Consider the following 20,604-nt stretch of genomic DNA (forward strand, 5'->3'; position numbering starts at 1 on the left):
TGAAGAGTGGGTGATCTAAGCAGGGTGGAGAATTTCATATCTCAGACAAACAACTCTGCCTCAGCACTTGTTTATCACCTCTAAAATAATCTATTAAATCTCTACCAAAGAAATAAGCAAATCTCTCAGTACTTCCCGAAAAAGAGCTAGGATGTGCCAGGTTTTCTCCTGAATCTCTTTGCATATTAATGTCACAAACCCAAATTCAGACAGCAGAGTTTGCATGTACTCAGGCTTCAATCTCTTCAGAGGAAATTACATTTATTTACTTTCATTCCAGCAGTCTAGCTCCACTTGCCTAAATCTGATCATTAGATTTTAAGACAATATTATTTAATGATCAATAAACTACATATAAAGTGAAGTACAAAGGAAATTCTTATTTAAACAGAACAATTCAGTGAAATAGTTCTCGGTACAATCAAACAGAATCTTTGTGGAATTGTTTTGGATCAGTGCCATCTGTTTTCAAATGCCCTTCCTATTATTCGTGTCATTGGTGATCCTTGGAGAATTAATATACAATATACATACAAATATTAAGAGTCAATGGATTAAAGGCTATATGAATGAAATTTTGGTCAACTCAGACACCTCATAGCAAAACCTGCCTTTTTTGTGTGATTTTTAACTATTAAGCTTATGGGTTATTATTATTATTATTATTATTATTGACTTATTGTTATTGGTTTATATTTAAACACTGATTCCCTGATGTATTTTGTTTTACTTCTCTTTTTCTGTTTTCTTTTTAATCACAGTACTTTCTTTTGTGTAATTTTGACTTTGTTGAACTCTTTTGTCTTGTTATTTTTTTTTTATGTCATTGAACTACAGTCTGTATTTTTATTATTTTAAATTGAGTGAGTCCCAAATACACATTTGTAAGGCATTATTTTAATCTTGAAAATACACAGTGCATTAAATAAATGTAACATTAAATAAATGCAACATTATACTCAAAAATACTAAATTGATTAAAAGGTTAAACAAGGGTATTTTTTTAATTCATATACCCTAAACAAAGGACAAATCTAATAACTGGTTGCTGCATTCCAAAAGTTCCCCTGTGCTGAAGTAATATGACTGTGATCTTATGCATGTGTGCAACTTGTTTACAGTTTCTACAATTTATCTAATATAATATAATCTACATAAAAAAGCTCACCTTGCGTTTAAATAAAATAAATAAATAAAAAGTTACGAAATAAAGACAAAAAATAAGCTACAAAAGGTATTACTTTAAGTTTCAGATAGACACACAGGGAAAATTTAAGCCTGACGATACCGCTTCCAAGCTTTTGATATGTGGTCCACTCTCTGACGCGATTTAGCTCTGAATGAACTTTCTAGACTTCCGTGGAACTGATCAGCTTTTTTAAAGGGGGGTTAACTCTTGCACGTCAATGTTGTGACAGACAGTGAGATAATGTAACATTATATCTAATCCTCATATTTCTTAGAGTTTTTTGTTGCATTGTTATAAAAAGTCAAAAAGTCCAGACGGTGGATTAAACGTTGACGTATTTTTGACTGTGACCTATATCCTCCCTACTCGGGTTTGGCAGTGGTACATTCCAGATGACAGCTCGTTCTGAGCTAGCTTTCATGCCTGAGCGTCAGCATACTGTTGGAGCCACAGATAGTGTAGAGTTAATTGATAACTTGGTAGTTTATTTGTGCCATAATTGTCTCATTTGAAACATATATTGACCAGAATGTCTGCTCCAAAGAAGGGAGACTTGTCACCAAGTGAAAAGGAGTTGTTTGAGGTTATTACTGCAGGTAAGCCGGCTAACGCTAATCCCTGAAAACATCATACAGCAGTTGGCCCCTGTTAGTTCGTATGAGAAAATATGACTGAATTAAATAACTGACACACACGTATAGCCGTGATACATGTTTGCAACTCCTTTATTAATAGCAGTTCACTTTAAAATTAGCTGTGGCAAAGCTTGTGAATAACTGGTGTTAGTTCAAAGCTAATCATTCGGGCTAAAATGTAGTCCCACCTCAGTAATGGCAACTTACAGGATAACATGAGTTTTAAACGTGATCTAAGTGGACCGAACTACATGGCAGATGATAGTGCAGCATATAAAGTGCACTATAGCAGCCTAATTTAGTACAAAGTATTTGAATTTAATTTATGCAGCTGCATAAGTGGCTGTAAACCGTAGTGTTGTGTGTACTGAAATAATACTGAGGTTTTTTTGTCTTTAGGAAACGTTCAAGAGGCCTCAAGGTTGCTGGGCTGTAAGGATGTTCGAGTCAACTGTTTGGATGAGGTAAAAGAGCATTTCTGATCTCAATATCGAGAAAAAAACATGCACATTTAACAAAGCACGTTATCTGTCTCGTCTCTTTTGCGTATTTCATCTAATGTTCACCTGCAATGATAATTTTTAATTAGGTTTAATTTATAGTAACAGCGTATGCACTGTTAATTCTTTTCTGAGTACAAAAACTACGTCTGGAGTTATAAATTGACAAGTTACAGGACATTTTTCAAAAGCTCTTCTCTACCTTGTCTACAAGGTGAGGGGGAAAGGTCATTGATTTTTATTATTTCTTGTCTCTTATCCTTTTGACAAAAATAGCATTCATCTCTAATTCTTATATAATCATCAGGCCAAAATGTTCAAATGGTAAAATAATAAGTACAGTCAGGCACTAGCTGTGATTTCTCCTAAAAAGTAAGTCTTTTCATTTCAGGACTGCAGTTTATTTGTTTTAAGGAGTACACATGATGAGCTATTTGAGAGAAGCTTAAACACATGTATTGCTGAATAATTGGACCAATTATAAGGTACCACTTGGAAGGGCTTTAGGGGAAGTTTTTTCTTCTCCACCTGTCAGAACCAGATGGTTGTAGTTTGATGTTTTTTAACTTTGTGGTACCTGTAGCAGCTGGTGAAGGTAAATGGAGATGGACAATAAAAACAAGCATTTTTAACTCTGTTTAGTAGCAATTGTAATAACTGTTTGTTTGTTTTTTTAATTTATGAATTATGACTTTTTTTCGGTAAATATTTACTTATTTCTGATCTTTGCTTATATTGGCAGTTTTTCTCAACGTTTTTGTCTCATCCACAGTATGGGATGACTCCTCTCATGCACGCCGCTTACAAGGGAAAAGCAGACATGTGCAAGTTGTTGCTGCAGCACGGTGCAGATGTGAATTGTAATGAGCATGAGCACGGATACACAGCGCTGATGTTTGCTGGCCTGTCAGGTAAAACCTTTAGCATTTTGGTGTTAATAGTTCCAACAGCATCACTGAAGAATCAGTTGTTTTTTATGAAGTGTTGTGACTTTCCTCCTTTTGTGCCTGTAGGAAAGACTGATATCACATGGATGATGCTGGACGCAGGGGCAGAAACGGACGTAGTTAACTCTGTTGGAAGGACTGCTGCACAGATGGCAGCTTTTGTTGGTACGTTTGAAGTAATGGTTCAGTTTCAGGTCTCAGTGGTCTACACACAACGACAAAAAGACGGAGACAAAACATTTTTAGTCAGAAAAAAAACATTATAGTAATATTTTTTTCTTCCTTTTGTCTGGAAGAAAAAAGCTAGAGCTTGGCATTAGCTTCAGGTTTTTTTTTCTTATTTATTTATTTTTCTTTTTAATAACATCCCTTACCTACATGACCTACATTAGATACATATTATTGGAGCTGACTGATCTTGGGTATGATCACAGTTTTGTTTTGTTTTTTTGGTTTGTTTTGTTATATCACTTCAGGTTTTGCTAGCTGGTACATTCCACCATCAGTGGCCTCCATACACACTGAAGAAGTCTTAGAGTTGCCTTTAGTTTTAAGTTCTGTCTGACTGGTTGTACATTTGCTAAAACAAATGAACAAACTCCTTTGTTCTCTCTTTAGGGCAACATGATTGTGTCACAGTGATCAACAACTTCTTCTCTCGTGCCAGACTGGATTACTACACTAAGCCTCAGGGTTTGGAGAAGGAACCCAAGCTACCAGCCAAACTTGCTGGACCTTTGCATAAGGTCATCATGAGCACCAACCTGAACCCTGTCAAGGTAAAGCTTCACTGATTTCTGAAAGCTCATGATGTAAAAATATATAATTGATGCAGCTGTTGTTATTACCCACTGGTACAGATTAAAGTGCTGCAGTCTTTTATTTATTCATTTGCAAATATTACTCTGATTTTTTCTGGTTATGGGCATTGTGCAGCAAACTTTCAAATACATTTTGTCACCAAGCAATGAGGTATAGTAGAAACAGCCAGTTACTGGTTTAGCTCTGATTGACTGGTCAACAGCCGGGATGTCCTATGGTGCACTTGGAGATGTAAACGGAATAGAAAATCAGATTTTCACATTGCAAATTATGGGCAAAGACATTAAATATAAACTGCATTTCTTTCACTAAGTAATTTCTTTTACTTTTCCTGTTTTCCAGATGGTGATGCTGATAAAGGAGAATCCTTTACTGGCGGAGGTGGAGGCTCTGGACAAATGTCGCCGTGTGATGGAGCTCATCTGCGAGAAGTGCATCAAACAGCAGGACATGAATGAGGTGTTGGCCATGAAAATGCACTACATCAGCTGTGTGCTGGGAAAATGTGCCTCCTTCCTCAAAGACCGTGAGGACAAGCTGGATGGTCTCCTTAAGAGGTGTGTGATCTAAAAATTATTTTTGTTAGACCTAAGATTTTTTTTTTTATGTGTGTTAAATAAATGTAAAGGTAACACAGATTACAATGTGTTCTTAATTTCATTTTTTGAATGCTTCTAAAGCAGCTTTTCATGGTACGGCATTTGTTTTTGTCAGTGTTGACCAACATGGATTGTAACAACACTGATGGTGAAAGAGCTGTTGGTTATTGTACCCAATCTTACACCCAAGCCTGATCCTCAGTGGAGCTCTGTCTGCTAATTAATTTTGATTTTAGATTCCAAAACACAGTGAATTAACTCTGAAATTATTTTTAGGATGACATCTGCTGTACAGTTATAAATACCTCTAATCCTTGTTTTCCAGCTTGCTGAAGGGTCGGGACTCCGATGGTTTCCCTGTGTATCAAGAGAAGTTTATCAGAGAATGCATTCGCAAGTTCCCGTACTGTGACGCTACTCTGCTGCAGCAGCTGGTGCGGAGTATCGCTCCTGTAGAGATTGTGAGTTTGCAAATCCAAATCATCGGAAAGCTAAATGGATCAAAAGGCTAAATTAAGCAATGTGTATCTTTTCATGTAAAAAAAAAAAAAATCAGAACTTAGTTTTGAATGGGTCTCATTCAAGTTGAATGTGTTTTGTAATTAGCTATGTGTGGTTGATTTGTCTTTTTTCTTCTTTCATTGCAGGGTAACGACCCCACAGCTCTGTCAGTGCTGACTCAGGCCATCACCGGTCAGGTCGGCTTCATGGACGCAGAGTTCTGCACGACCTGTGGAGAGAAGGGAGCTGAGAAGAGATGCTCCATCTGTAAAATGGTGAGCGTCAGGGCTAAAACAGATTGTCAGTTTCACCTCAACAGTGAACCTTGTTGTTGTTTCTTTGTTTTAATTTTAGGTGAAGATATTTCTATTATCTTTTCTGAGAGTCCTAATCTTACTTTAACTGACTGCTTGGATTGTTCACCTATGTTGATATAAATGGTTGTTTATGTCAAAACCAGGTAATCTACTGTGACCAAGCTTGCCAAAAGATGCACTGGTTCACCCACAAGAAAATTTGTAAGAAGCTCCAAGAGCAGAGAGAGAAGCAAGAAGCAGAAGCAGCCAAACTGAGAATGCAACAGAACAAAGGTACTTTCTCCATCATAGAGCTAAAATAAGTCACACAAAATAGTCAAACAAACATTTGTCCCGCAGAGGCATCTAAAGACATTACTAAATGTTTATAATAATGGTGTTCTAGTAAAGTAGCATCAGTTCCATTTTAAGGTCATTTTAACACCAATATCTGACTTTTTTACTTAAAATCGTCTGCTTCAGGATCAGTGTGAATACTGACATCATGTTTCAATATTTTTTCTCAATTAAGTTTTTTTTCTTTACTTTTATGTTATTTTATGTTATTTATTAATTTACGTTGTTTATTGAGACATAGCTGAGATACAAATTGTCATTTAAACAAGGAATTTTTTTTAAATTTTCTCTGCTCTTGGCTCTGCATGTTGTCATAGAGGAGGGATATCCTTAGTAGTCATCCCAGCCCACCTGCTGTCAAATCTGATGGGTGTGAGGGTCAGCCAATCAGCAGAAAGTTGCCTTAAAGGAAGGATGGACTAAGGGGCTGCAGTAAGGCCCAGTATGAAATGAATGAGGATTTTTTTTTTTTTTTTTTGTAAACCAACGGTCATCAAGAGTTGATCAGGGATAAAACACAGAGCTGCATGTGATTAAAATAGGCCCAGTTTGAATGACTTGTGTCTTGTTTGTCTTTCAGAGGAGAGTAAAGCTGTGCAGGATGCCATAGACTCCATGCAGGAGCTTTCAGTAGAGACTAGCAGTGAGGTCACCCCCTCAAACACTGCAGCAGAAACAGAAACATCAGACCCTGCAAGCACCCCAGCTGCTGACAACTGAGGAACATCTGACAATTAAAGCCAATGACCATCTTCTCTAGGGTTATCCATACACCACAGATAGAGAGCAAACTGGTCGTAAGACTAAACGCCAGATAAGGACTCGAAGAAGGACTCATATTTATTAACAACCTGAGGCTCTCACCGTAATGGCAAGACACATCCGAGGAATGCCACAGTCTTTGTGTCCTTTTTCTAAGTTAACTTTTCAGATGGAATTGTTATAACATGTGAATGTGAACACTGTGTAGGCTAAAGTGTTTGTGGTAGACGTCACTGGGAGGGATTAGTAATGGCTCACATCCGCTATGGAAAGCAATTCTGCCTTAAACTGTAGCAAACTGTGTGGGAATGAAGTAGCCAATCAGAGTTGTTGTTTGTTTGCAGTTATTTGATTTATTACTTGGGTCGTCTTTTGTACTGAAAACATTATGGGAGCTGTGAGCAAATGGCATGGCTGCACAATGTTGACCAAAAATGTATATTTTTAAATATAAATGACATCAGTTTATTTTTCGTGAATGATGAGATGTGACTTTAATTCTCAGGATTTTCCAAATTCTGACTAAATGAAAACATTTCCTCCAGCATCCACTGTTGAACAAGGACATCATGTCAGAAAGCCAAGTGTCAGTTTGTCTTGAAAGATCTCACTGCTGTGGTTTTGATGTTCTTTCATTTGTTGTGCGCCAGGAATTATTAGAGAAGCTGAAGTCAAAATATCAAGTTCAATAAGGCTGTTATTGTTCTGAGAGCTGGTGACTTCCAATATGTCTGACAGCTTGATCTTAAATACATTAAACACTGACCAACTTTACTGAAATATGCTGTAGATTTTCATTTTTTAAGTGTATTTATTTATCTTTGTACACTCACTTCTGAAAGCATCTGAGTGTGTTTAGTGCACACACTTGTACGGTCAATGGATAGCCTGTAAATCCTGTGAAACGCACTTACCCCTGATCACAAATGATCACAAACTGCACATTACTTTTGTGTTTCCAGCTGTGCTCGGTGTGCCCTGTTGATTTGTTTTGAGTCTTCCTGAGGGCATGACAAGCGTATTCAGCATAGCTTGCCTTTTTTGTTCAAAATACCAATTAACACTAAACTTTTACCCATAAACATTAAAAGTTACCAAGATGCATTCTGGGACTTGACACCTTTTCATAGCTTAGTAAAGACGTATGGAAACTCATTTTGGCATAAGCATAAATGTCAGCGATGGACCAGAAGGCAGAGCGGTTCTGCTAATCAGAAGGTGGTTCGATTTCTCCAGTATACATGCCAGAGTTTTCTTGAGCAAGATACTGAAACTCAAATTCCCCCTAATGCATAGATCTGGGTATGAGTCCTTGATGAGGCAAAGACATCCAAGGATTAGAATAAAGGGCTGTATGAATGCAAGCATAAAAACATTGTGCATTTCTGCATCAGTAAACATTGTTTGTGCTGCTGTAACTTTACTGTATGGTTTCCCTTGGTGGTATTTAACATCCAGAACTGACTGCATTTGAAAGAGCATGCATATCTTCTACAAAGAATCTGTAATTTCGAGCATGTTGTCGAGGAAAGAATATGGTGCTTCCTGGTGATTTGAAACAAAGGCTAACTTCAGTAGACACTAAACCACATTCTTCTGTCCACTAACCCAGTCAAATAACATTTTGGGGTCATTTCAGATTTATATGTTCTTCTTCCTGTGATTGTTATGGGTTTTGGGGGAAATCTTCAGTTGTAGCTTCTTCTTTTTTTTATCTTAAACCTTTACTGTTTTGGTTTACTGGTACTGTAGGCTATTCTAATTAACATTTGCAGTGCAACTCTTGCTCTATTTTGAACATATCACAGAAATAATGAGAGTGGAGGAGAAATCTTTGCACTGTGTAATGACTGAACTCCTTGCATAGGAAGTTAAGAAGCTATGACTGGTGTCTTCCAAAAGCCACAGACTGGAGGACGCGGTGACGATCCTGACTGTAAATCTGGAACGACGTCTTCCTCTCTGCTGGCTTCACTTCTGATAACACAACAGAGACAGTTCCAGTGTTTGTAATGACAAACCATGTGTCAGATATGCCAGAACATCTGAACATCTTTACCTTTTCCATCTAAGATCTGGAGTGAGGGCAAGCGGTGGATCACATGATGGCGATAGCCAAGTTCATGAGAAATGGGATTGAGGAAAAAAGCTGCATTTTAAAATACACAGTATAGTCAAACCTCCACATTTGCAGATGGATCTTTAAAGCATGAACAGACTTTCTCAGGCTAGGTTGTTGATCTGTGATGGGTGTGGTTGATGGTTGAGGACTCACTGGCATTTTGGAGCTGCTGCATCCTCCTGAGCTCGTGCATCGTATCCTCCAACCCTCTGATCCAGTTGTTGTGAAGAAACAGAATTTGCAGGCAGGTCAGATGACTTAGAGCACCTGTGTGGAAGAGAAGGTTTAAAATATCTGATTCATGACTACATATGTCCTCTTTTCTAGAACTTTTTCTTCAGGTCCCTACAGAATATCTAAATGCACAAATGTGTATGTCGAGGTGAAATAATTACTTTTAATAATTAAAAATAATTTATGCATTAACTCCAGCACATTTTAGAGTAAAATGGTTTTTTCACCACTTTATATTTATCTGATTTGTGTAGTAACTTTAAAAAAAATCAAATAACTTAATCTAAATATGCATAAGTAAGTATATAAAAGAAAATAAATTGTTAAATGTTAAACCATTAAAAAGATGTGAATGTGTTATAACAGAGGAAACTATGTATTATTTCAAAATAAAAGTACAAAAGTGTTTGCCACAAATGTGTTGTTGCCTCCCCCAGTATTTCAGGGAGTTTCACTATTTAGCTTAATAACGATCTTATATACATGATGTTTTTCTTGTAATTCAGGTGATGCTCTTTCTTAGAAGAAAGACTGCAGCACTTGTTTCAACACCTAAAAATTAAAGTACCTAACTAAATATGCTGCGAACTGTGAGTAAAAAATGAAAAATATATTATATACATATTTTAAAAATCTGCCATTTGACTGTCTTTTGCCACAGTAAAAATCACATTTTTGTTGTTTTTTTGTTTGTTTGTTTGTTTGTTTGTCTCTTTTTTTCATTCAGGGGAGAATGAGAGGTTAACCTGAGACAGACTTGATGTTGTTATTTTGAAGGTAAAGCTCAGTCAAGCAACAGTTGATGGAACGGCAGCTGAGCTCTCTGATCTGTAAGAATTAGAGAGAAATAAATTTAATCGTCTGTTCCATCCTGTATGCAAAAAAAAGCTGTAAGTAGATTACCTTGTTGTTGTTCAGCCACAACGTCCTCAGAAAGTGAAATCTTGATAAATCAGGAACACTGGTGAGTTTTCTGTTTAACACAATGGAAATGTTTCCTCTGTAAGTTAAAGATATACATATTTTTAGAATAGCAAATGCTTTTCTTACTCTGTGGCAAGGCTGAGTTGAGAAACATCGCAGTCCCTTTTTATTCCACGCTTCTTGAGAGAGTCTTCGATAACCTGTGGGTAGTAGGAAAAGGAAAAAAAGGGGTAAAACTTACATTGATGGCTGTGAAATGGTTGTGAGTGGTGTTGGGGTTAAAGCCGATTCACCTTGCCCACCTCCATCGTCTGCTATATTTCCTGACCAAGGCACACCTGTTGCCAGGATACACCTGTTGAAATCACAACAAACACAAAAGTTGCTCTTTATTTCAAAAAAAATATATGATATGTGATATGTGATGTTGTTGGTTTTGCTCTCATAGGGCTGTGGGACTTTTTGTTCATTTTTGCACAGGTTAAAGAGTTTATGTTTGTAACATCTGCAGGACAGCCAGAGATCCAGCAGAGGGCAATGCTTCACCAGACCTGAGTGGTAAATTCAGTAGAATTCATTTAGGTTAACACAGTACATGTAGCAACCTAAATGAATAGTCCAATTTTTCTATTATAACTGGTTGCATTTCAGCCAGTTAGTGCAGTGATTCACATTTAAGTGACAGCAGTTTAAGTCTCCAGATGTGGAAAGTCATGTTTAAAGTACTTTTTTCCCCATTTACTTTATCTGAAATTTGATTGTTTGTTTATATTAACGTGCTTGCATGAACTATGTGTGCAACAAGGATGACTTTTAGACCCCAGATACTACCCTCATGTTTAGTGTCTGTTAGTAGAAACTGTCTCTTATGCTCTCAGACACTTAACTGTTATTTCATGTGACTGGGCATGAAACAGAGCACTAGATCCCATTTGTGACACTGACAATGGGAACATTTGCCAGGTTACTTGTTCTACATTTCTTTCTTTGTCATGCCTCACTCATCTTCACATTGTTGGAAATTGTTTTACTTGCATAAATGTAAAATCAGGCTACACTGTTACATCTTCAACATTACATAAACATTTGAAATAGAAAATATATGTATGTAAAGTTATAATAGTCATTTTCATTTACAAATATTTACATTATTATTTTATTTAAGTCCTTCATAGGCTTCCATACATTAGACTAAAACTGAAATTATGGCTATTGAGGAACTTGTGTTTGGTCACATCTATTCTAAATCTAATCTTAATTGACTTAATCACTTTTGATTAATCAAAGTACTAATATACTGTAAATAGCCTCAGCTCGGGGTCCATTTGAGGGCTTTTCAATCACATTTCATAATCTTCTTTATCAGTGGGAACAGGCTGATGTATAAAGTGGTTGCATAAAAATGAAAACTGTCAGTGGGAAGCATGATGATGACAAGAGTGATACCACCCCTCTCTTTGTTTGTACAGAAGCTGACTAGCTTTGTTTACCACAAATGCCAGAAATGCGAAAACACCTTGTTATAAATGGTAACTTAAGACAGCTAGCAGCATTTCTAAAACTCACAAATAACAACACATTTATTTTCCTTACATTGGCTTTTTCTACTTTTCCTTTTCAGTATAACATTTTGAAAGTGTAAAAAGCAAACTGGCTAAACTCTTTATTGGATTCCACTACGACAGCATGAAATCTTGTTGTTCTAAGCATCTCGGAGGACCTGCCAGTGTTCCTGTGTCGCATTCTCTTTTATCTTTTTGTGTAATCCCAGATTATGATGTTGAAATTTAGGGCTGGATCAGGTGACCCTGAATCCTCCATTAGTTACACTGCATTAGGCCTAGGCTGCTGGGAGTTCCCATGATGGACTGAGTGCTCACTCAACTCTTTTCATTTCAACATCATTTCATTTAATCATTAGTTATTATTCATCTCTTGTCGTCTTCCATAGTGTGTGTTTTATGCTGTCTTCCCAGCTGGTCACGGCAGATGACTGCCCCTCCCTGAGCCTGGGTCTTCCGGCTGTTTCTTCCTTTTGAAAAGGAATTTTTTTCTTCCCAGTGTCGCCAAGTGCTTGCTAATAATAACAGTGTAAATACCAGACAAGAGACAACAGGTAAACTCAGGAGATAACAGCAGTGACTGAGACACCAGCCACGCTTTGTTCAGCTTCTGCTGAGAACTTTTCAAACTGTGTTGCCACATTGACCCTTCCTTCTTGGCTTTGTTCCAGGTGTTGTGCATACCTTTTGTACCCCTCCGGTTGCCCTTGCCACACCTCTCATTACTGCATACGGGCACTTCCTGGTCATGCACACACTCCTGCTTGTCAATATGCTGTTAACCCGGCCACCTTTAATTTCCCATGAGGGTTGGGGGAAGCACGTTCCTGCTGCTGAGTTAGAGCGTGTGCAGAGAGGGAGTCGCTCTCACCTTTTTTTTTCTTTTATATGGTGAGGACACAAAAGGTAGAGCCTATCATGTTTACCCTTCGGCATTCACCCACTCCCATAAGAAGCTCAGAGGGGCGTCAAAGTGTAAATAGTCCTCTGAGAAGAGTTGGCCACGTTGTCCTTTATTTTCTCTCGGAAGTAGAGTGAATGAGCCCCCGGTGTTCCTGTTTGAGGAAAAACAAAAGAGAGAGGAAACAATAACAGAAGCTCAGTGTCAAGCTTAATGACAGAAACCAATCACCTGCGGAAGGGATAGAAAGGAATTACATTTATTCAGGTGTGGTACTACACTGCAAAAACGCCACTTATGAACGAAGCTTCCAATTTAATGTCCATCTCCAAAGTCATTAATCTGTCTTGAGAATTGTATGCAGTCAGTTGCATTGATCATGTTACAAAATCCTGAAAGGTGTTGAGCAGGCCAGTCAACGTCTTTCTCACAAACTGGGAAAACCATTTCATTATGAACGTTTCTTTCTCTCCTGCCCAGTTTCATTTTTCTTTTCACTCAAACTTTTTTCTTACTTTCCTCCCTTATTTTGTCTTGTTTCTTTCCTTTATTGTTTTCTCCTTTTATCTTTCCCATTTCTATTTTTCCTTACTTTACACACAATTTGTTTTTCTCAAGTCTCTTGATATTTGTTTCATCCTGCTGATGTTGTTTCTATTTGTTTTTCCTCCTTAATTTCCTTTTTCCTTTCCATTTTTATCATTCTTCTTTCTCTTTCCCTTTTGTTTCTGCCTTTCTGCCTTCTTACATTCATTCATTTGCCCATCCTAACCCACTTCTTTCCTAAATTTTTGACAATTCTCATTCATTTTTAAACAAATTTCTAAAATTTAGATTTTTAACATCGTAGTGCATGAGTATTTCTTCCATCTCACTCAGCAGAAGTATGACATCCTCAGGCTGTCTCTCCTGAAAAGGGAGACCAGCCCTAAAAAGTGTTTGTGTTATAATAAAAGCAAACAGGTAAGAGATCTTGCATATCAACTTTCATTCACATGAGCAACAATTAGTGTCTGTGCATGACACTGCTTTTCATATCTGTAAGACAAACCTGGATTGAGTGTTCCCCACAAAAGTAATTATATCTCTTGTTGTTTTGTACAGCGAACACACAAAGACTCCAGTTAGTCTGGGCACTCGAATCATTAGACGTGTAACTGACAGGAACTGAGGGGTCGGCAGAGGGAGGATACAGCAAATTACCCACACACAGTATCAGCTTTCATCACTGAATTCAAGGCAAGTCCCAACGTGGAGTATGTCTAATGTGACAAACTGAGCAGGAGGTACAGCTTAAACCGGTGTCTTTAACCGTCAGCCTTGCAGACATTTGCAGTTAATTTTCTAGTATCACTACTGAAGACGAGCACTTTCATCTGCACTTATAATTATCACGTTTAGTCATGAGTGATGCATTTTTTTTCCTTTTTTAATAAACTTTCTGTGATTGGTCTGGAACACAGAAAGTCAGACAGGTTAGATTTTTCTTTTATTTTGGAGAACATGCTGTAAAATTGTTCATAGCTCAGTCATTTTTACCTTTATTTAGAGTCAAAGAGCCTATTATTATAATTAATCCATTATTTTCATTTCCAGCTCAACTCTATTTTTATTCTTGGACTTCATTAGGAGTATGAGTCACCATTCTTATGTAGCTTATACTGAACGTTGGTTCAGTCCGTAAGTTCATGCACAGTTTGAAGCCAGCTGTTTTAGCTCGTGTTTTTTTAAGCCCGCCGTTTCTTTAAGCCTGCTTTGGCTACTCCTCACAAAAAAGAAGGTTTGAACAGCAGGTGGATGAGGCTGTGTGCCTGAGGTTACCATATAAGGGACATCCACTCTTTGACGTGATAAATAGCCAAGAGTAATTTTTATTTTTTATTTTTTTTAAGGGTAAAACTGAGTGTTAAGGGCAGTTTGAATCTCGAGATTCTGGCTCACAGGGACTCTGCGCATACATAGACCTCATTATTATGAGGTCCACTTTAAAGACTACCTTTTTCTGGACAGAGTATGTATTTTTCAGCCGTATGCAGTTTGGATTTGTCTTAAGTTTTAAATTTCACTGTAATTTAGAAAATCAAATTCACACACACATGGATAGATGGATGGATGCCACACTGTGAATTATACTGACTTTGCTTTGCTGACTCCTGCTTCTCTCGTGCCACCATTAAGTTCACAATTGAGGTTGTTTGAGTGCCATGAAATAGCATGGAGGTGGTGTGATGGTTCGCACTGTTACCTCACAGCAAGAAGGTTCTGGGTTCAAATCCGGACTGAGCCTTTATGTATGGAGCCTGGCCAGCCTGCGTTACCTCTAGTTATTTGAACTTCCTCCTTATACAAAGACATGTAGTTTGAGTTAATCAGTGACCCTAAATTTGCTCTAGGTGTAAATGGTTATCTGTCTCTATGTGAAGGTGGTATACCGTGCAACTTGCCCTATGACAGCTGGGATAGGCTCCAGCTTTCCTGTAACCCTGATTTAATATGCAGAGGCGAACGGATTTAGCACAGACATTTATGTTCTTCCCAGGATGAGCCTAAAATTTGATGACCCTAAAACTTTTGCTGTAGTACTATGTGATCAGGTCATATAATTAATTTGTCAAATCAGTAATGATGTTTATAAGCTAATATTTACATTGCCATTGTGCTCACTTGTAATGATCACATTTAGGGGTAATTAGCAAATTTGAGGAAATCACAGGCCATCTTCCCATGAACCTCTACCCAACAGTCTTTTCATAGATGAGCTGCGCCCTGCTGGCGCAATTGGAATCAACTGGAATCCACCTTTATATGTTTGTGGTGAAAACACAGACGTTCCTGAACCTCACATAGCTACTATCAAAACTGTTGCTTTTTCTCTTCTTCCATCCTTATATAGACCACTTAATGTAACGTACATTATTGTACTTGGTGAGAATCACCAGGTTTGGCCTGAAGTGAAATCCCGATGGCTTTAGCAGATATCATTTACATTGGGAAGAGGCTCTGCACTGAAGAAATCTACCACTTTCCAAAGAGCTTGGGAAAGCCAATATCAGCTGCCATGACCGCAGTAATGGCACCATATTGGGAGCTGAAAGTTGACCTGGAGAAGCAATTAAAGTCAAAATTGGTAAAACAACTCCAAGGTCAGACATGGTGCCCATTTTTTCATGAGGAGGGTTGTTGTTAATGAGCCATCCATCCACAGGAGCCAGCAGGCAGGGGCCTTTAAGCTGGGTAGTGTGGTGGCAGAGGTTTTGAGGTGGTTCTGGGGAGCCATGAAGCTTTCCAAACACAAGACTCTCTGATGATAAAAGATCTGGAACAACCAATGACCCCGGGAAGCACCATATAAGCTCTACAGGTGCATTAAGAGTTTTATGATTTATTTCTACATCTTTTTCAGCTGACATAAAAAAGCCTCAGAATTTAAGGTATAAGACTTTCACCCAACAAGGACCACTGCTATTGATTGCTTTCCAAGATGCATTTCAGCCAACATAAGCAATTACTAACAGTACACTATTTTTATGTGTTTTAGAACTTATGTAATAACGCTGACACTTAAGCGCATTTAACCAAATTGGGTCTTCACTGCTCTGTTATGTTGTATATCCAGTGCAGGTCTGGAATATTTGAATATTTGTGTTGCTGAGAAAATACTATCTAGTAAATAATATTTAATTAGAGCAAACAGAAATCTGTCACGGTATTCAGAGTTGAAGTAATCTCAAATAAAAATGCAACCACTAATTTAGAAACTATAACTGCACTCTTGTGTGAATAAGCAGCAAATAATTGACTTTGATTGGTCAAAAATGTTTATTTAAATCAATAATTTTTCCTCTCCTTTGGACTTAAAGTGGCTCATAGACCTTTTTAAGCACCTTATGCCCCTTCATGCCACTTATGTTTAAAGCCTAGTGTCATATATACCCATGCAGGAAAAGGATACAATGATATAAACCAGGCGGTGCTTTGCTTTTTTATAATATCAACAGCAGGAGTCACTAAAAGCTAATCTGTTTATTGTGGGACCCCAGTAGCAGCCAGTCTTATAGAATGACACCTCAGTGAAACTATTACTTCAAAACATTGGCACACATTAGAGCCCATTTTTTTTTCTTAAGGAGAGGAACAAATCTGATTTAAGAACGTTTTGGAAGTCAGAACCATTCCTGATCTCTAATAAAGAGGACTACTCAGCTGCCTTTTCTTGAGAATGGAAAAGTTTTATATGATTTATCTGTTTTGACTTATTGTCTGTATTTAAGACGTATAGCTAAACTATTGCATTCAGCCAACTCAAATTCAGACAAAAAGCTGAAATGGACTTCCAGTCTAATCAGCATTTCTTGGCTTTTCTGCCCTCCTGTAGCGGATTAAATTAAAGGTTAAGCTCTCTGATATTTGATTTTGGTACGCCGTCTCCAGAGAATATATGCAAACTTGTAATCTTGTTTCCATTCACTTGATTCTGGTATGACAAATGAGATTATGAAGAATTATTCTGAATCATGATTAAATTTCTTTAAAGAAATCCCAAAGATAGTTTTACCCTCACTGTGCCTGTAATTGCTGTTCTTATTTTGCCAAGTCAGAAATTAGTTTTTATGCTGATAAAGGTCAGGGCTATGGAAACTTGGGAACATTATATTCCTGTTTACTGCTGTTTGTTAATTTAGCCCAAACTGCATCCGAATGTTTTAAGTGAACCAGCAAAACCTGTTGATATGCCAACTACTCACACACACATAATCCCATCACGCTAATCACCCTTTCTGCATCTAGTATACTGTTTAGCTCTCCAAAATAAAAAAAATTTAAAAAGAAAACTGGGCGGGGTTATCTTACTGGGGTATACTTTTGGCGACCAATCAAAACTTCCTGATGAAACGCACCTGAGAAGCTGCCAAAGCGAGAGGCGGGCGGGCTATATAAAACCACTGCTCTCACATGTGTCCCCCAGCATCGGTTCGCTTATAAGAAGTGACTGCTTCTTGTTTCCAACGCTACACTCTCCGTCCCCAAACGCAGCCATGCATCTCAGCGCGCACGAGTCTTGCCATTCCCTCTTCTTGTTTTGCATCCTGCTGAGGAGTTGCCAAGCCTTCAAGAACGACGCAACGGAGCTCCTGTTCTCCCACGTGAGCGCCCCGGTTCCTGAGGTCCAAAGCAACGTCTCCTTGAACCGTCCACGAACCGGCGGGAGAGGAGCGGGCAGCGCGGCGCACGACAGAAGCGGTGAGTGGAATGAGGGGACGCATCCTGTTTCAGAGGACCAGAGGATGCTCCTCTGCTTTGGTATTTTTGGAGTTTGCAGTGAAGTTTATTCTGCTGTAAACTTAATTTAGAAAAAAAAAAGTTCTGTTTTGTTTTTTTGTTGCTTATTGTAGATTTCTGATGTTTGGAGGTGTTTCGCACGATACTCTATATCCTACCATGTGTGCCTTTCGCACATTGTACACTGTTTCTGCAGTTTTTGCATCCTAAAGAGCTTGAATGTTTTTATCTTATCTCGCTATTCTTCTTTATGAAAAGGTGTTTGCAACTACAACTAAAACCAGTTTATGAAGATCAGGTTTAAATACATAATGCTTTTTACACCACAAAGATAAAATGTTGAGTCTTTTAATCAGGCACTTAATCCCATCATCATCATACTGTTCTCATTTACACATTCCTACATTCTTAAAAGGGATTATTTTACCCTAAATCATCATCACCAGTTTGTAGACATGACTGGAAGCTTATCAGAGCGTCTAGACTGGAAGGACATGGAGCAAATTTAGGGGTGTTATAAAAAGGAAAGATAGGCAGTGAACACCACCACCACCACCAAATGATCTATTGCTCAGTGTAACACACACCTGGCTGGCTGGGGTCCAGACAGGGATGCGAGGCTCTATCAGGCCAAGCAGTGGACTGGATGAAAGTGTTCTCCCATACCATTGTGGCGGATTACTAAACGGGGGAGGGGGTGAAGTGGCAAAAGGGAGGGAGAGATCACGCTGGAGCCTTCCTTCATTCATCAAACACTGTCACTGAGAAGGGAGGGCATTGTATATGGAGTTGTTTCAATGGACTCAAGCTTGGGTTACAGTGACAGAGGGGAGAGCAGTGGGACACTGTTTGTAGCCTACGGGAGAATAATGCTGCTGTACAGAAGTAAAGACCCGCTTCCCAGATTTAAAGAAGAGAGTTTTTCTGTTTCACAGCGCTGTAATTACTGAAGTAGAAATGTCAGGGTGCTCCTCTTGTATCGTGTGACTTGCCAGAGGCTGCAAAAGGGCTTATGACTAGTACAATGGGAGTAATCTTCAATCAGACCAAAAATTAGAGATGCAAAGTTGTTCTGCAAGGAAAGCAAAAACTCTAAATATAGCACTTGATTGGAGCTTTGCAACTGTGAGAATTTCTGCTTTTATTTTTCACTTTCAAAAGTTCATGGAGAAATCTGAGAAGTAACTAATAGTCAAATAATTTGTTGCAGCCCAGTTCTGTCTAGCTGCCTACATCTCTTTCTTTGTATTCTCAGACCTGTTTGTTTCTGCCTACAGAGCAAAGTCAAATTGGATGCAGAGAACTAAGGTCCACTAAGTACATCTCCGATGGTCACTGCACCAGCATCAACCCCATCAAGGAGCTGGTGTGTGCAGGCGAGTGTCTCCCAGCTCAGATGCTGGAAAACTGGATTGGTGGAACCCATGGCAGAAGGTTCTGGAGTCGACGGAGCAGCAACCAGGACTGGCGGTGCGTCAATGACAAGACCCGTACCCAGCGCATCCAGCTGCAGTGCCAAGATGGCAGCACAAGAACTTACAAGATTACAGTGGTCACCTCCTGCAAGTGCAAGAGGTACTCGAGACAACACAATGAATCCGGAAACAAGTTCGAGGAGTCTGCCCTGTCGCCACCGAGGCTCCTCCACAAACACAAATCTAAGAGCAAGAGAAGGTCGGGGAAGAACAGGCTGAGTGAAAACTGGCACGAGACTGAACCCTGAGAGACACTGAACATGCAGAGTGACTCTAAACTTCAAGAAGTTTTGTCTCAGTGATGTTAAGACACAACATCCAGAAACAGCAGTTGTGGATTATATGTGTGTGATTGGGACTTGATTTATGTGAACTGGTTCCTCACCATGATGAAGAACTCCAAGCAGGACTCTGAGGACTTTTCTTGACATCTTAATCCACATGCTTAAAGCTAATATGACCAGGACTTGTCAGAATGTTCTCCAGCCATGAGTCATGCACAGACTGTCCTCTAGACCTGTGCATGTGTTCATATAGTCATTTGATATGCAGATGGAGATCTTTAACTAACGAAGCGCCAACACCAGTAAACACTACCCAACATCTTAAAAGAATATTGTGTAAATAGATGTACATATATTAAATTCATACTTTTTTAAAGTATGTCCATTTGTATAAAATTTTACCATGTAAGATTTATGATGTAATATATTTTATTTGGCAGCGTACCTGATAAGTGTAGATTAAGTGCAGTCAGCATGTGGGTGAAGTCTCTGGAAAAGCTTTGTCGTCAGTCAGTCGTGTAATAATAACATTGTATGAAATAAATATCCCTTTTTATCATATGTGTTGTTTCCAGTAGAAATTTTTTGGTTTGATGTGTTTCATCTTCAAGGGGGCTCTCATTAAAACTTAAAAAAGCCTTGGACATAAAATGCACCAATAAATTTATATTTTTCAGCTACAGAAAGCTGGATGAATTCAGCACTGGCATTTAGCAGGATTTCTCCTACAAACACATTTCCACCTACCTGCAGTGTAAATGGTCTTGAAACATCTCAGGAATTAGGACATCCCAGTCCTGACCAGTGGTCCGGCGAGCAGGAGCTGGCAAATATTTCCCGTAATTTTTTGGGAATGACTCCTTTACTAAAATGGGAAGTTAAACACTGTAACGTTTAAATTATAGTAATACAAACATGAAAGAACAGTACATGAAGCTGATTATGATTTTTCTGGATTCAATTCAATTATTTGAGTATTGTTAACATTAGAAAATTACTGGGGTGTGTTATTAATTGTTATTATGTGTTATTAAAAAATAAAAAATCCCCTGGACTTTTTTGGAAACCAATAAGATACACGTAGATATGAATGCATGAAATAAAAAGTACATTACAGGTGCACAAATGTATGTATTTCTAAAAGTTCTCACTTTTACATCCTACGCTTTCCTCTTTTTCATGGACTACATATTAAAGGGAAAACTTTGTTTTCT

The 20,604-nt window shown here is 38.3% G+C and overlaps 3 protein-coding genes across 3 annotated transcripts; 2 read left to right on the top strand and 1 right to left on the bottom strand.

The window, feature by feature from the left end:
* The first annotated feature begins 1,396 nt into the window (after positions 1–1,396).
* ankmy2a (ankyrin repeat and MYND domain containing 2a) lies at positions 1,397–7,388 on the top strand. Its single transcript, XM_003450255.5, has 10 exons — positions 1,397–1,785; positions 2,224–2,288; positions 3,097–3,235; positions 3,338–3,436; positions 3,890–4,050; positions 4,436–4,650; positions 5,018–5,153; positions 5,340–5,468; positions 5,654–5,783; positions 6,427–7,388. The coding sequence occupies exons 1-10, from the start codon at positions 1,719–1,721 to the stop codon at positions 6,564–6,566; spliced, it is 1,281 nt and encodes a 426-aa protein (XP_003450303.1). The 5' UTR covers positions 1,397–1,718; the 3' UTR covers positions 6,567–7,388.
* lrrc72 (leucine rich repeat containing 72) lies at positions 7,031–17,372 on the bottom strand. The gene is made up of 9 exons (XM_003450294.5): positions 17,250–17,372; positions 12,135–12,505; positions 10,182–10,243; positions 10,015–10,088; positions 9,868–9,937; positions 9,711–9,792; positions 8,884–8,997; positions 8,668–8,757; positions 7,031–8,585 (listed from the first exon to the last, which is right to left on the bottom strand). The coding sequence occupies exons 3-9, from the start codon at positions 10,194–10,196 to the stop codon at positions 8,488–8,490; spliced, it is 543 nt and encodes a 180-aa protein (XP_003450342.1). The 5' UTR covers positions 10,197–10,243; positions 12,135–12,505; positions 17,250–17,372; the 3' UTR covers positions 7,031–8,487.
* Positions 17,363–19,951, top strand: sostdc1a (sclerostin domain containing 1a). The gene is made up of 2 exons (XM_003450293.5): positions 17,363–17,592; positions 18,909–19,951. Exons 1-2 carry the CDS (start codon positions 17,388–17,390, stop codon positions 19,352–19,354), a joined length of 651 nt encoding a protein of 216 aa, XP_003450341.1. The 5' UTR covers positions 17,363–17,387; the 3' UTR covers positions 19,355–19,951.
* Positions 19,952–20,604: the final 653 nt, after the last annotated feature.

The sequence above is a fragment of the Oreochromis niloticus genome, linkage group LG11, assembly GCF_001858045.2.
Source record: "Oreochromis niloticus isolate F11D_XX linkage group LG11, O_niloticus_UMD_NMBU, whole genome shotgun sequence".
Lineage (NCBI taxonomy): Eukaryota > Metazoa > Chordata > Actinopteri > Cichliformes > Cichlidae > Oreochromis > Oreochromis niloticus.

Excerpts from the sequence above, each read along its gene's own strand:
- ankmy2a (XM_003450255.5), top strand. The coding sequence starts at position 1,719 with ATGTCTGCTCCAAAGAAGGGAGACTTGTCACCAAGTGAAAAGGAGTTG. Across the intron at positions 2,289-3,096 it reads GAGTCAACTGTTTGGATGAG|TATGGGATGACTCCTCTCAT; the intron begins GTAAAAGAGCAT and ends TCTCATCCACAG. Across the intron at positions 4,651-5,017 it reads CTGGATGGTCTCCTTAAGAG|CTTGCTGAAGGGTCGGGACT; the intron begins GTGTGTGATCTA and ends CTTGTTTTCCAG.
- lrrc72 (XM_003450294.5), bottom strand. Across the intron at positions 8,998-9,710 it reads CAACATCAAGTCTGTCTCAG|GTGCTCTAAGTCATCTGACC; the intron begins GTTAACCTCTCA and ends TCTTCCACACAG. Across the intron at positions 8,586-8,667 it reads CCAGATCTTAGATGGAAAAG|AAGTGAAGCCAGCAGAGAGG; the intron begins GTAAAGATGTTC and ends TTGTGTTATCAG.
- sostdc1a (XM_003450293.5), top strand. The coding sequence starts at position 17,388 with ATGCATCTCAGCGCGCACGAGTCTTGCCATTCCCTCTTCTTGTTTTGC. Across the intron at positions 17,593-18,908 it reads CGCGGCGCACGACAGAAGCG|AGCAAAGTCAAATTGGATGC; the intron begins GTGAGTGGAATG and ends TTCTGCCTACAG.